This window comes from Oncorhynchus mykiss, chromosome 7 (assembly GCF_013265735.2).
Source record: "Oncorhynchus mykiss isolate Arlee chromosome 7, USDA_OmykA_1.1, whole genome shotgun sequence".
NCBI lineage: Eukaryota > Metazoa > Chordata > Actinopteri > Salmoniformes > Salmonidae > Oncorhynchus > Oncorhynchus mykiss.
This window is the reverse complement of record NC_048571.1, coordinates 90,116,629-90,132,713: the sequence shown is the minus strand read 5'-3', so window position 1 is coordinate 90,132,713 and position 16,085 is coordinate 90,116,629. Positions and strand designations below refer to the sequence as shown.

Sequence of the window (16,085 nt, the reverse complement as noted above, 5' to 3'; positions counted from 1 at the left end):
AGAGGGTTTAATAATAGTTTCAGCTTCATAGGGCAGCACCAGAGGGTTTAATAATAGTTTCAGCTTCATAGGGCAGCACCAGAGGGTTTAATACTAGTTTCAGCTTCATAGGGCAGCACCAGAGGGCTTAATAATAGTTTCAGCTTCATAGGGCAGCACCAGAGATGTAATAATAGTTTCAGCTTGATAGGGCAGCACCAGAGGATTTAATAATAGTTTCAGCTTCATAGGGCAGCACCAGAGGGTTTAATAATAGTTTCAGCTTCATAGGGCAGCACCAGAGGGTTTAATAATAGTTTCAGCTTCATAGAGCAGCACCAGAGGGTTTAATAATAGTTTCAGCTTCATAGGGCAGCACCAGAGGGTTTAATAATAGTTTCAGCTTCATAGGGCAGCACCAGAGGGTTTAATAATAGTTTCAGCTTCATAGGGCAGCACCAGAGGGTTTAATAATAGTTTCAGCTTCATAGGGCTGCACCAGAGGGTTTAATAATAGTTTTTGCTTCATAGGGCAGCACCAGAGGGTTTAATAATAGTTTCAGCTTCATAGAGCAGCACCAGAGGGTTTAATAATAGTTTCAGCTTCATAGAGCAGCACCAGGGGGTTTAATAATAGTTTCAGCTTCATAGGGCAGCACCAGAGGTTTAATAATAGTTTCAGCTTCATAGGGCAGCACCAGAGGGTTTAATAATAGTTTCAGCTTCATAGGGCAGCACCAGAGGGTTTAATAATAGTTTCAGCTTCATAGGGCAGCACCAGAGATTTAATAATAGTTTCCCAGACACAGATTAAGCCTGGTCCTGGACTTAAAATCATGCTCAATATAGAATATTAATTGAAAGCAGTCTGAATCTGTACTTAGGACCACCGCCCAGAGGCACACAGAAACATCACAGCAGTAGATACTTACACTGGTTCTCAAACAGCAGCACCTGCATCCCATGAAGGGAGAAGGACTGTCTGAAGCTGTATGTCACACAGTTCTTCTTCTTCTGGAAGATCTTTGTCACCTAGTTGGGGAAAAAACACACAGGGACATTCAGGACTTGGTCATAAACAGACTAATGTTCCCTCTGTACATCAGAAACAACAATGTGAACACGCTGTGTGTCCAAAGGACCAGGATTGAAGAGTTTCTCCTGGGTGAGAATGTACTAGAGAAATAACTAGAGCCAGACAGAGTTCAGTTCTACAGTACATACCACCACCAGGTCATTGAAGAGGAAGATCTCTCTCTGGTGCAGACCCAGTTTCTGAGGCTTGTTGGTGTCTGGAACCTCAAACAACCTGCAGTAACACACCAACCTGCGGTGTGGCAGGGACAGAACACAGCCTAGACCATGGTGCAGAGAACCAATCTGCATTTGGGGGGTGGTAAGAAAGAGAGAGAGATCAAGTCATTCTTTGTGACAATACACAGGACTAGAATTTCTCAGCAAACAGCTGGAGGCAGTTTGAGCTAAAAAATATATATATATATATATATATATATTTTTCCGTGGTATCCAATTGTTTAGTAGCTACTATCTTGTCTCATCGCTACAACTCCCGTACGGGCTCGGGAGAGACAAAGGTTGAAATTCCTCCGATACACAACCCAACCAAGCCGCACTGCTTCTTAACACAGCACACATCCAACCCGGAAGCCAGCCGCACCAATGTGTCGGAGGAAACACTGTGCACCTGGCAACCTTGGTTAGTGCACACTGCGCCCGGCCCGCCACAGGAGTCGCTGGTGCGCGATGAGACAAGGATATCCCTACCAGCCAAACCCTCTCTAACCCGGACGACGCTGAGCATATTGTGTGTCGCCCCACGGACCTCCGGGTCACGGCTGGTAACGACAGAGCCTGGGCGCGGACCCAGAGTCTCTGGTGGCACAGCTGGCACTGCAGTACAGCGCCCTTAACCACTGCGCTAACCGGGAGGCCCAGGAGCTACATTTTTATTGAATTGTCTGCCGATCCATGTGAGAGTCTCTCACTCCCCCTACCGCCACGCCACACTGGTTGTCTCGACGTCTGAATGCTCGGCTATGAACTGACATTTACTCTTGAGGTGCTGACCTGTTGCACCCTCTATAACCACTGTGGTTATTATTTGCCCCTGCTGGTCATATATAAACGTTTGAACATCTTGAAGGATGATCTGGCCTTAAGGCTTGTTCCTCTCCAGGTTTCTTCCTAGGTTCCTGCTTTTCTAGGGAGTTTTTCCTAAATACCATCTTTCTGCATTGCTTGCTCTTTGGGGATTTAGGCTGGGTTTCTGTATAGCACATTGTGACAACTACTGATAGAAAAAGGGCTTTATAAATACATTCGATTGACTTGGTAAGTCATAGGGAGTAGAATAGTTGGTCACCGCCGATGCCTTGTCTGGATTTATTTCCATCCCTTTTCTTAGATAATATGTCCAAGGAACTTTAGCTGAGTCTTCAGGAAATGGCATTTCTTCATGTTCAATGTCAAGTTGACATAATGGAGTTTGCTGAAAACAGCATTGAGGTCAGCCACATGCTGCTGCTTGTTGGGGGAGTAGACTATGATGTCACCTATGTAGACAAAACAGTTGACAAAAGTTGACACCTCGCAGTTCCCCAAGAACTCTCCATCATTCTCTGAAAGGTCGCTCCAGCATGGTTAAGTCCAAAAGGACTGTATCGCGGTATTTTCTTTGTTCTTCTCATCCATCTCAATTTGCCAGTAGCCAGACTGCAGGTCCAGAGTGTTAAACCAAGTAGCACCATACAAGGACTATAGGATGTCATGCATTGGGTATTGGGTAAGCGTTGAGAGGTGTCTTGGCGTTCAAGCCTCTTAAATCAGCAAAAAACCGATAGGCGCAATCAACCTTTAACATTTTCTCCACATTTTCTCATGATCTCTTTCTTAATGGGTGAAACCAGATAGGGTGTGGACCTAACCGGCTGTCATCTGAGGGAAGTATGGCATGCATGGACACACCCAATAGGGCCTGGACCCAACCAGCTGTCACCTGAGGAGCGTATGGTATGCCTGGTCACACCCTTTGGGCCCCCTACAGACCTATCCCACCTTACTAGTACTGACTTTCCCCCCTGATAGTACTGACTTTTCCCCCCTGCTAGTACTGACTTTTCCCCCCTGCTAGTACTGACTTTTCCCCCCTGCTAGTACTGACTTTTCCCTTATGCTAGTACTGACTTTTCCCCCTTGCTAGCACTGACTTTTCCTCTTGCTAGTACTGACTTATCCCCCTTGCCAGTACTGACGTATCCCCCTTGCCAGTACTGACTTTTCCCCCTTGCTAGTACTGACTTTTCCCCTTGCTAGTACTGATTTTTCCCCTTGCTAGTACTGACTTTCCCCCCCTGCTAATACTGACTTTTCCCCCCTGCTAATACTGAATTTTCCCCCCTGCTAGTACTGACTTTCCCCCCTGCTAGTACTGACTTTTCCCCTATTAGTACTGAGTTTCCCCTCTGTGAGTACTGACTTTTCCCCCCTGCTAGTACTGACTTTTCCCCTATTAGTACTGAGTTTCCCCTCTGCTAGCACTGAGTTTATCCCCTGCTAGTACTGACTTTTCCCCCTGCTAGTACTGAATTTTCCCCCCTGCTAGTACTGACTTTCCCCCCTGCTAGTACTGACTTTTCCCCTATTAGTACTGAGTTTCCCCTCTGCGAGTACTGACTTTTCCCCCCTGCTAGTACTGACTTTTCCCCTATTAGTACTGAGTTTCCCCTCTGCGAGTACTGACTTTTCCCCACTGCTAGTACTGACTTTTCCCCTATTAGTACTGAGTTTCCCCTCTGCGAGTACTGACTTTTCCCCACTGCTAGTACTGACTTTTCCCCTATTAGTACTGACTTTCCCCTCTGCTAGTACTGACTTTCCCCTCTGCTAGTACTGACTTTTCCCCCTTGCTAGTACTGACTTTTCCCCCTTGCTAGTACTGACTTTTCACCCTTGCTAGTACTGACTTTTCCCCCTTGCTAGTACTGACTTTTCCCCCTTGCTAGTACTGACTTTTCCCCCCTGCTAGTACTGAGTTTCCCCCCTGCTAGTACTGACTTTTCCCCCTGCTAGTACTGACTTTTCCTCTGCTAGCACTGAGTTTCCCCTCTGCTAGCACTGAGTTTCCCCCCTGCTAGTACTGACTTTTCCCCCCTGCTTGTACTGACTTTTCCCCCTGCTAGTACTGACTTTTCCTCTGCTAGCACTGAGTTTCCCCTCTGCTAGCACTGAGTTTCCCCCCTGCTAGTACTGACTTTTCCCCCCTGCTTGTACTGACTTTTCCCCTATTAGAACTGAGTTTTCCCCCCTGCTAGCACTGAGTTTTCCCCCCTGCTAGCACTGAGTTTCACCCCTGCTAGCACTGACTTTTCACCCCTGCTTGTACTGACTTTTCCCCTATTAGAACTGAGTTTTCCCCCCTGCTAGCACTGAGTTTTCCCCCCTGCTAGCACTGAGTTTCACCCCTGCTAGTACTGACTTTTCCTCTGCTAGCACTGAGTTTCCCCTCTGCTAGCACTGAGTTTCCCCCCTGCTAGTACTGACTTTTCCCCCCTGCTTGTACTGACTTTTCCCCTATTAGAACTGAGTTTTCCCCCCTGCTAGCACTGAGTTTTCCCCCCTGCTAGCACTGAGTTTCACCCCTGCTAGCACTGACTTTATCCCCCTGCTAGCACTGACTTTATCCCCCTGCTAGTACTGACTTTTCCCCCTGCTAGTACTGACTTTTCCCCCCTGCTAGTACCGACTTTCCCCCCCTGCTAATACTGACTTTTCCCCCCTGCTAGTACTGACTTTCCCCCCCTGCTAGTACTGACTTTTCCCCCTGCTAGTTAGCTACCTATAATTAAAATGCCATTTTCTCAAAAGTGGGATGACAAGTTTATCAACTCTCAAAGCAGAATGACTTTCCCATTGTTCCTCAACTGCAGTGTATGATGTAGCTCTGAGTCTCTACTTTCATCCAATGTAAAAAAAAAACATTTAAAATTGTGCTACATAAGACCGAATCAAGGCAGTTTGTCACATATGTCCATGGCAGCAGTCTAAACTCACTGTGACCTATTGAAATGTGTCCATGGCAGCAGTCTAAACTCACTGTGACCTATTGAATAGTGTCCATGGCAGCACAGAGTCTAAACTCACTGTGACCTATTGAAATGTGTCCATGGCAGCAGTCTAAACTCACTGTGACCTATTGAAATGTGTCCATGGCAGCACAGAGTCTAAACTCACTGTGACCTATTGAAATGTGTCCATGGCAGCACAGAGTCTAAACTCACTGTGACCTATTGAAATGTGTCCATGGCAGCACAGAGTCTAAACTCACTGTGATCTATTGAAATGTGTCCATGGCAGCACAGAGTCTAAACTCACTGTGACCTATTGAAATGTGTCCATGGCAGCACAGAGTCTAAACTCACTGTGACCTATTGAAATGTGTCCATGGCAGCACAGAGTCTAAACTCACTGTGACCTATTGAAATGTGTCCATGGCTGCAGTCTAAACTCACTGTGACCTATTGAAATGTGTCCATGGCAGCAGTCTAAACTCACTGTGACCTATTGAAATGTGTCCATGGCAGCACAGAGTCTAAACTCACTGTGACCTATTGAAATGTGTCCATGGCAGCAGTCTAAACTCACTGTGACCTATTGAAATGTGTCCATGGCAGCACAGAGTCTAAACTCACTGTGACCTATTGAAATGTGTCCATGGCAGCACAGAGTCTAAACTCACTGTGACCTATTGAAATGTGTCCATGGCAGCACAGAGTCTAAACTCACTGTGATCTATTGAAATGTGTCCATGGCAGCACAGAGTCTAAACTCACTGTGACCTATTGAAATGTGTCCATGGCAGCAAAGGGTTTAAACTCACTGTGACCTATTGAAATGTGTCCATGGCAGCACAGAGTCTAAACTCACTGTGACCTATTGAAATGTGTCCATGGCAGCACAGAGTCTAAACTCACTGTGACCTATTGAAATGTGTCCATGGCAGCACAGAGTCTAAACTCACTGTGACCTATTGAAATGTGTCCATGGCAGCACAGAGTCTAAACTCACTGTGACCTATTGAAATGTGTCCATGACTCACTGTGACCTATTGAAATGTGTCCATGGCAGCACAGAGTCTAAACTCACTGTGACCTATTGAAATGTGTCCATGACTCACTGTGACCTATTGAAATGTGTCCATGGCAGCACAGAGTCTAAACTCACTGTGACCTATTGAAATGTGTCCATGGCAGCACAGAGTCTAAACTCACTGTGACCTATTGAAATGTGTCCATGGCAGCACAGAGTCTAAACTCACTGTGACCTATTGAAATGTGTCCATGGCTGCAGTCTAAACTCACTGTGACCTATTGAAATGTGTCCATGGCAGCACAGAGTCTAAACTCACTGTGACCTATTGAAATGTGTCCATGGCAGCACAGAGTCTAAACTCACTGTGACCTATTGAAATGTGTCCATGGCAGCACAGAGTCTAAACTCACTGTGACCTATTGAAATGTGTCCATGGCAGCAAAGGGTTTAAACTCACTGTGACCTATTGAAATGTGTCCATGGCAGCACAGAGTCTAAACTCACTGTGACCTATTGAAATGTGTCCATGGCAGCACAGAGTCTAAACTCACTGTGACCTATTGAAATGTGTCCATGGCAGCACAGAGTCTAAACTCACTGTGACCTATTGAAATGTGTCCATGGCAGCACAGAGTCTAAACTCACTGTGACCTATTGAAATGTGTCCATGACTCACTGTGACCTATTGAAATGTGTCCATGGCAGCACAGAGTCTAAACTCACTGTGACCTATTGAAATGTGTCCATGACTCACTGTGACCTATTGAAATGTGTCCATGGCAGCACAGAGTCTAAACTCACTGTGACCTATTGAAATGTGTCCATGGCAGCACAGAGTCTAAACTCACTGTGACCTATTGAAATGTGTCCATGGCAGCACAGAGTCTAAACTCACTGTGACCTATTGAAATGTGTCCATGGCAGCAAAGGGTTTAAACTCACTGTGACCTATTGAAATGTGTCCATGGCAGCACAGAGTCTAAACTCACTGTGACCTATTGAAATGTGTCCATGGCAGCACAGAGTCTAAACTCACTGTGACCTATTGAAATGTGTCCATGGCAGCACAGAGTCTAAACTCACTGTGACCTATTGAAATGTGTCCATGGCAGCACAGAGTCTAAACTCACTGTGACCTATTGAAATGTGTCCATGGCAGCACAGAGTCTAAACTCACCGGTTTCTTCCCAACAATGAGTTTCTCGACCTTCTGGACCTGAGAGACGTGATCTTCGTTGGTCTTCAGTTCCCTCTTCCTGATCCTCTCATATATACCTGTCAGCATCTCCCGTGGGATGTCCCCTCCATCATCCACACCTGGAGAAATAGTTGATACAATGTTACAACTAACTCTAAATCTAACCCCTTGTATCTAACCCTATGAGCATCTCCAGCTAGATGTCCTCTCCATCCCCGCTAGAGATACACATACTGTACGTTCACAGTAATATGCACAGAAATACTGTGTTTCCCTTTAGAAAGGTTTGTGAGATTGAGTTTGAATCACTCTGCTTTTCCACTAGTCAAAATCAGATCAATTGGCATACACATACAGTGCATTCGGAAAGTATTCAGACCCTTTACTTTCGCCACATTGTTACGTTACAACCTCATCCTAAAATGTATTAAATAGTTGTTTCATCTCATCAAAATACACACAATACATCATAATGATAAAAAAAACTGGTTTTTAGAAATATCATATTTACAGTTATCCAGACCCTTTACTCGGTACATTGTTGAAGCACCTTTGGCAGCAATTACAGCCTCGAGTCTTCCTGGGTATGACGCTACAAGCTTGGCACACCTGTATTTGATTGGCTATGATCGGCTATGAAAAGCCAACTGACATTCACTCCCGAGGTGCTGACCAGTTGCACCCTCTACAACCACTGTGATTATTATTATTTGACCTTGCAGGTCATCTATGAATGTTTGAACATCTTGGCCATGTTCTTTTATAATCTCCACCCGGCACAGCCAGATGAGGACTGGCCACCCCTCAGAGCCTGGTTTCTTCCTAGGTTCTGGCTTTTTTAGGGAGTTTTTCCTAGCCACCGTGTAAAATGGTCTGAATAGTTAGGTAAATAAGGTATTTCTGTTTTTTTAGCAAACATTGTGTGTACTGTGTGTAGATTGATGAGAAAAAAAATGCAAGTCAAGAAGTTTGATTACTTTCCAAATGCACTGTATAGTCAGAGAAATGTTGTTCTGTTCTGGTTAAAGAAACTCTGCTTTGCTTGAGTTCCACTGCTAAGCCATGACACAATATAAACACATTCTAGACAGGGACATTCATCAAGCTGTAGTGCATGAACAGGTTCTATTAGACAGAGGTCAGGAGTTAGTTACAGACCATGAATACCGCAATGGATTTCTACCTCTGAGGTTCTTGACGAAGTCCTCCAGCTTCATCTTCCTCTCTGGCTTGACGTTGGGAGAGTACATGTCAGTGTTGAGGAGGATGATGGCGAACGCCAGGATGAAGATGGTGTCGGGGTTACGGAACTGTCGTACCACCCCGGGGTTACAGATACAGTACCTCTGACTGGTGAGAGAACAACATCCTGTATTATATAGACGTAAATGTAAACCTAACCGTAAGAAAACAGAACTGACGTACCACCCCGGGGTTACAGATATAGTACCTCAAGCTGTCGGAGGGAGAAATAATGAGAGAATGAGAAAGAAAGTCACCGAAAGACAGAGACAGAAAGAGAGAGAGCGTTTGAGTTGAAAATTTTTTTTTTTATTGGGTTTTGGGAACCCACAACACGAACACTCAAACGAACAAAAAAACTCGATTAAAAACACAACACTAAACCTGTACTTTGGCCCAAATTTAAACAGTTTGGGAAGACAAAACCTCCCCCAGAGCTGAGAAACAAATAGTGATCATCATGACCACCCTGGGACACTGTATGAGCAGATGTGCCAGAGTTCAGTCTCAGTACAGAATGGACACCCCTCCCCAACAGTAGGATCCAGGTGTACCAGATGCATGTTGGTGGCTATAGCTCCATGTATTATCCTCTACGTTGGTGGTTATAGCTCCATGTACTATCCTCTACGTTGGTGGCTATAGCTCCATGTATTATCCTCTACGTTGGTGGCTATAGCCCCATGTATTATCCTCTACGTTGGTGGCTATAGCTCCATGTATTATCCTCTACGTCGGTGGCTATAGCTCCATGTATTATCCTCTACGTTGGTGGCTATAGCTCCATGTATTATCCTCTACGTTGGTGGCTATAGCTCCATGTATTATCCTCTACGTTGGTGGCTATAGCTCCATGTATTATCCTCTACGTTGGTGGTTATAGCTCCATGTACTATCCTCTACGTTGGTGGCTATAGCTCCATGTATTATCCTCTACGTTGGTGGCTATAGCCCCATGTATTATCCTCTACGTTGGTGGCTATAGCTCCATGTATTATCCTCTACGTCGGTGGCTATAGCTCCATGTATTATCCTCTACGTTGGTGGCTATAGCTCCATGTATTATCCCCTACGTTGGTGGCTATAGCCCCATGTATTATCCTCTACGTTGGTGGCTATAGCTCCATGTATTATCCTCAACGTTGGTGGCTATAGCTCCATGTATTATCCTCTACGTTGGTGGCTATAGCTCCATGTATTATCCTCTACGTTGGTGGCTATAGCTCCATGTATTATCCTCTACGTTGGTGGCTATAGCTCCATGTATTATCCTCTACGTTGGTGGCTATAGCTCCATGTATTATCCTCTACGTTGGTGGCTATAGCTCCATGTATTATCCTCTACGTTGGTGGCTATAGCTCCATGTATTATCCTCTACGTTGGTGGCTATAGCTCCATGTATTATCCCCTACGTTGGTGGCTATAGCCCCATGTATTATCCTCTACGTTGGTGGCTATAACTCCATGTATTATCCTCTACGTTGGTGGCTATAGCTCCATGTATTATCCTCTACGTTGGTGGCTATAGCTCCATGTATTATCCTCTACGTTGGTGGCTATAGCTCCATGTATTATCCTCTACGTTGGTGGCTATAGCTCCATGTATTATCCTCTATGTTGCTGGTTATAGCTCCATGTATTATCCTCCATTGGAAAGATTGCCAACAGCCTTTTGGGGAGGCACCTGGACCAAACACACCTGCCCACCTTGTCGATTTTACCCATTCCAGGGAAGAAGCATCGGACACTTTTACACTCCCCCAGCTCCGGGGTATGGAATGAAAGCAGCATCCCCACGTCCTCCTCTAATGCCCCAGCTGCAGCACTAACAATCAGTGCATGGAACACATCATCCAGACCCTCCGTCCACCGATCAGAGTCAGAAGTATCAGTCACATACTGCTGATGAAGTACTGGCAAGGAGTCACAGACCTCAGCTACGACGGATCCCTACTCTTTCTCTCAGCTCCTCCAAAGATCTTCTTTTGCTCCACATCAGATGACCCAGCGTGGTACACACCTAACAGGCATGAATGTAGGCTGACTGAACACATAGCATGGGACTGAATGGCAGTATTATAAAAAAGATAGGCTCTTCAAAAAGCCACATATCTGGTGGCGTGCCGGCCTTACGGGACAAGTTAAACTCTCCCAGCCTGTATAACAGACTCATGGAATGGAGTCAGGCCAGAAAAATCACCCCCCTCCAGCTTTAAGAGGAAAAGGTGCTTGTCTAAGCCCAAACAGCCAGCTCTCCTCGTCAATGTGAAGGCTGTAATGACCGAGCTAGAACAATCACTGTACAACAGTCTCTGGGCTGCTTGAAGCTGGAAAGCCATGATCCTAGAAGAAATTGCCTACAGCTTTAACCCAATGATGTCCAGACCAGCAGAAATTGACAAGGGTCGTTTGAAGTTCTTGTATGGCTGTAAAATCATAATTCTGTGCCACAGGGTAGGTTATTGGCTACCAGCACCCTTTCCTTATAGGACAGCTGGGGTAGCACCCATTTTCAACGAGACAATCTGGCACACACCTTCTCCACTACACCCTCCTAGTTCTTTTTGAAAAACATCTGAGCCTAGAAAACCCCCCAAAGTCTTCATCCGATCTCTGCCCCCCTGGTGACCATGGAGATGACCCTATCTGAAGCTGACCATGGAGAGGACCCTATCTGAAGCTGACCTGGTGACCATGGAGGAGACCCTATGAGACCCTATCTGAAGCTGACCTGGTGACCATGGAGAGGACCGTAACTGAAGCCGACCTGGTGGCCGTGGAGCCGACCCTATCTGACTGAAGCTGACCTGGTGACCGTGGAGTGGACCCTATCTGAAGCGGACCTTATCTGAAGCTGACTTGATGACTGTGGAGGGGACCCTATCTGTAGCTATCTGAAGCTGACCGTGGAGCGGACCCTATGTGATGCTGACCTGGTAACTGTGGAGCAGACCCTACCTGAAGCCCTACTGGTTATCGTGGGTGGACGCTATCTGAAGCTGACCTGGTAACCGTGAAGTGGACCCTATCTGAAGCTGACCTGGTAACCGTGAAGTGGACCTTATATGAAGCTGACCTGGTGACTGTGGAGGGGACCCTATCTAAAGCTGACCTGGTAACCGTGTAGTGGACCCTACCTGAAGCCCTACACGTTATCGCAGAGTGGACACCATCTGAAGCTGACCTGGTAACCGTGAAGTGGACCCTATCTGAAGCTGACCTGCCCACAGCGATTCACTCTTTTGCCAATTGACTCTAGCTGAGGAGGCCCACCTTTAAAAACAGTCATGTCATCTGCATACGCAGGCAGTGCTATCATTGGACCCTTCATAACCCCTGGCACAGAGAAACAAGTAAGCCTCGCTCTTAAAAATCAAAGCATTGGTTCAATTGCCAGAAAATATAACTGTCCTGAAATTGGGCATCTCTGCCTAATACCCCTATGGATGGGGATGGGGCAGCTCAAACCACCATCTTAAATAAGCATGCCCCACTCACAAATATTAGAACAAAGAACAGATATAGAATAATTTTGCACGCCCAATTTTTCAGTTTTTGATTTGTTAAAAAAGTTTGATATATCCAATAAATGTCGTTCCACTTCATGATTGTGTCCCACTTGTTGTTGATTCTTCACAAAAAAATACAGTTTTATTTCTTTATGTTTGAAGCCTGAAATGTGGCAAAAGGTCGCAAAGTTCAAGGGGGCCGAATACTTTCGCAAGGCACTGTATATACTGTACTCTATATCATTGACTGTATTCTTATGTAATACATGTATCACTAGCCACTTTAACTATGCCACTTTGTTTACATACTCATCTCATATGTATATACTGTACTCGATACCATCTACTGTATCTTGCCTATGCTGCTCTGTACCATCACTCATTCATATATCCTTATGTACATATTCTTTATCCCCTTACACTGTGTACAAGACAGTAGTTTTGGAATTGTTAGTTAGATTACTGGTTATTACTGCATTGTCGGAACTAGAAGCACAAGCATTTCGCTACACTCGCATTAACATCTGCTAACCATGTGTATGTGACAAATAAAATTTGATTTGAAATCGGAGGGCCTGTTGTCCAGACATCAGGCAGTCTATGGGGGTGCCACAGGGTTCAATTCTCAGGCCGGGTCGAGCCCAGGTCGAGCCCAGGCTCAATTGGCCTAGCATCGTCTGGGTTAGGGAGGGTTTGGCCAGTCGGGATATCCTTGTCTCATCGCGCACTAGCGACTCCTGTGGCAGGCCGGGCGCAGTGCGCGCTAACCAGGTCGCCAGGTGCACAGTGTTTCATTTGGACCTTGAGAAGCTATGATACCGTAAATAGAGAATCTTATGCATTCTAATAACCGCCCATTCGGAAAAGGAAAATGCAAGATATATATTTACACAGAGAGATATAGATAGAAAGAGAGGGAGACTGAATGAGACAGAAACAGAGAGACAAAGAGTTAGAGACAGAAAGAGAGAGAGAGAGACAAACAGAGATACAGAAAGAGAGGGAGAAATAGCGATGTATGCATCTTTGAGTCTCTCCACCTTCTGGGCCTATCCCTGTCAGGTGTCTACTGGCTAGGTAGTGTTGTGGTAGTGGTGTGATAGTACTGTGGTAGTGGTGTAGTAGTGGTAGTACTGTGGTAGTACTGTGGTAGTGGTGTGGTAGTACTGTGGTAGTGGTGTAGTAGTGGTAGTACTGTGGTAGTGGTGTGGTAGTACTGCGGTAGTGGTGTGGTAGTACTGTGGTAGTGGCAGTGATGTGGCAGTGGTGTGGTAGTGGTGTGATAGTACTGCGGTAGTGGTGTGATAGTACTGCGGTAGTGGTGTGATAGTACTGTGGTAGTGGTGTGATAGTACTGTGGTAGTGGTGTAGTAGTGGCAGTACTGTGGTAGTGGTGTGGTAGTACTGTGGTAGTACTGTGGTAGTGGTGTGGTAGTGGTGTGGTAGTACTGTGGTAGTACTGTGGTAGTGGTGTGATAGTGGTGTGATAGTACTGTGGTAGTGGCAGTGATGTGGCAGTGGTGTGGTAGTACTATGGTAGTGGTGTGGGTGTGGTAGTATTGTGGTAGTGGCAGTAGTGTGGTAGTGGTGGTGGGGTAGTGGTGTGGTAATATTGTGGTAGTATTTGTGGTGTGGTAGTGGTGTGGTAGTATTTGTGGTGTGGTAGTATTGTGGTAGTGGGGTGGTAGAATTGTGGTAGTGGTAGCAGTGGTGTGGTATTGGTCTGGTAGTATGGTATGGTATTGTCTGGTAGTATGGTGTGGTATTGGTCTGGAAGTAGTGTGGTAGTGTTGTGGTAGTATTGTGGTGGTGGTGGTGTGGTAGTGGTGTGGTGTGGGTTGGTAGTGGTGTGTTAGCATTGTGGTTGTGCAGTAGGAGTGTGGTAGTATTGTGGTAGTGGTAGCTGTGTGTCAGTACTGTGGTAGCGGTGTGGCAGTATTGTGGTAGTGGAGTGGTAGTATTGTGGTAGTATTGTGTTAGTATTGTGGTAGCTGTGTGGCAGTATTGTGGTAGTGGTAGTGGTGTGGCAGTATGGTGGTAGTGCAAATCTGTCGTTCTGCCCCTGAACAGGCAGTTAACCCACTGTTCCTAGGCCCTCATTGACTTAACTGACTTGTCTAGTTAAAAAAAAAAAAAAGTGGTGTCGTAGTATATAGGGTTAGTGTTACCTGTATGCTTCTATGAGTCTTTCCACCTTTTGGGCCTCACCCTGGACTCTGATGTGAGCTTGGAACTTCCTGAGAGCCTCATCTAGTTCCAAGGCCGAGAAATCCATCTCATCCACCACACAACTGGAGAGGGGAACATTGGTATGAACATACAATAGATACTATTCATTCAACTGGAGAAGAGAACATTGGTATATGATCAAGGAGACATATGTACTTCTGATTCTAAGACTGTCTGGGTACAGTACAGTATAAGACTGTCTGGGTACAGTACAGTATAAGGCAAGACAACATATTGAAGTGCCTTCGAACGGGGTATTGCCGTAGGTGCCAGGTGCACCGGTTTGTGTCAGGAACTGCAAAGCTGCTGTTTTTTGCATGCTAACATGAACAGTTTCCTGTGTGTAGCAAGAATGGTCCACCACACAAACTGTGGGAAGCAATGGAGTCAACATGGGCCAGCTGCTCATTGAAATATATAAATGACCAGCTGTTTATGTTAACAGATGAGAAGGTGAACGGAGAAATAAAAGACAGAGCTGAGGGAGTTATATCAATCTAAAGAGTAGCATCAACATGGTGTTGAAGAAGGATTTGTTGGGAAAAAGGGATGATGCTTTACTGCTGTGATCTTTCTACAGCTGGTCTTGTTGATACAGTCTATGTAGCTGGTCTTGTTGATACAGTCTATGTAGCTGATCTTGTTGATACAGTCTATGTAGCTGATCGTGTTGATTCAGTCTATGTAGCTGGTCTTGTTGATACAGTCTATGTAGCTGGTCTTGTTGATACAGTCTATGTAGCTGATCATGTTGATACAGTCTATATAGCTGGTCTTCTTGATTACGTTGATGTAGCTGGTCTTGTTGATACAGCCTATGCAGCTGGTCTTGTTGATACAGTCTGTAGCTAATCTTGTTCATCCAGTCTATGTAGCTGGTCTTGAATATACAGTCTATGTAGCTGATCGTGTTGATACAGTCTATGTAGCTGATCGTGTTGATTCAGTCTATGTAGCTGGTCTTGTTGATTACGTTGATGTAGCTGGTCTTGTTGATTCAGTCTATGTAGCTGGTCTTGTTGATACAGTCTATGTAGCTGGTCTTGTTGATACAGTCTATGTAGCTGGTCTTGTTGATACAGTCTATGTAGCTGGTCTTGTATAAACAGTCTATGTAGCTGGTCTTGCTGATTCAGTCTATGTAGCTGATCTTGTTGATTACGTTGATGTAGCTGGTCTTGTTGATACAGTCGATGTAGCTGGTCTTGTTGATACAGTCTATGTAGCTGGTCTTGTTGATACAGTCTATGTAGCTGGTCTTGTTGATACAGTCTATGTAGCTGGTCTTGTTGATACAGTCGATGTAGCTGGTCTTGTTGATACAGTCTATGTAGCTGGTCTTGTTGATACAGTCTATGTAGCTGGTCTTGTTGATACAGTCTATTTTGCTGGTCTTGTTGATACTGTCTATGTAGCTGGTCATGCATATACAGTCTATGTAGCTGGTCATGCATATACAGTCTATGTAGCTGGTCTTGTTGATACAGTCTATGTAGCTGGTCTTGCATGTACAGTCTATGTAACTGGTCTTGTTTAATCAGTCAATGGAGCTGATATTGTATAAACAGTCTATGTAGCGGGTCTTGCTGATTCAGTCTACATAGATGGTCTTGTTGATTCAGTATGTGTAGCTGGTCTTGCATATACAGTCTATGTAGCTGGTATTGCACATACAGTCTATGTAGCTGATCTTGTTGAAACAGTCAATGTAGCTGGTCTTGCTGATTCAGTCTATGTAGCTGGTCTTGTTGATACAGTCTATGTAGTTGGTCTTGTTGATTCAGTCTCTGTAGCTGGTCTTGTTGATTCAGTCTCTGTA

At 45.3% G+C, this 16,085-nt stretch overlaps 1 protein-coding gene across 1 annotated transcript in view; it reads right to left on the bottom strand.

Annotated features, from left to right (window-relative positions):
• Positions 1–16,085, bottom strand: part of iqsec1b (IQ motif and Sec7 domain ArfGEF 1b) — a 66,627-nt gene that overhangs the window by 29,935 nt on the left and 20,607 nt on the right. Inside the window, exons 4-8 of the mRNA XM_036984364.1 lie at positions 14,206–14,328; positions 8,469–8,635; positions 7,265–7,404; positions 1,204–1,359; positions 912–1,011 (exon numbers count right to left, since the gene is read on the bottom strand). Coding sequence (XP_036840259.1) covers positions 912–1,011; positions 1,204–1,359; positions 7,265–7,404; positions 8,469–8,635; positions 14,206–14,328 — 686 coding nt within the window. The remainder of the gene's footprint in view (positions 1–911; positions 1,012–1,203; positions 1,360–7,264; positions 7,405–8,468; positions 8,636–14,205; positions 14,329–16,085) is intronic.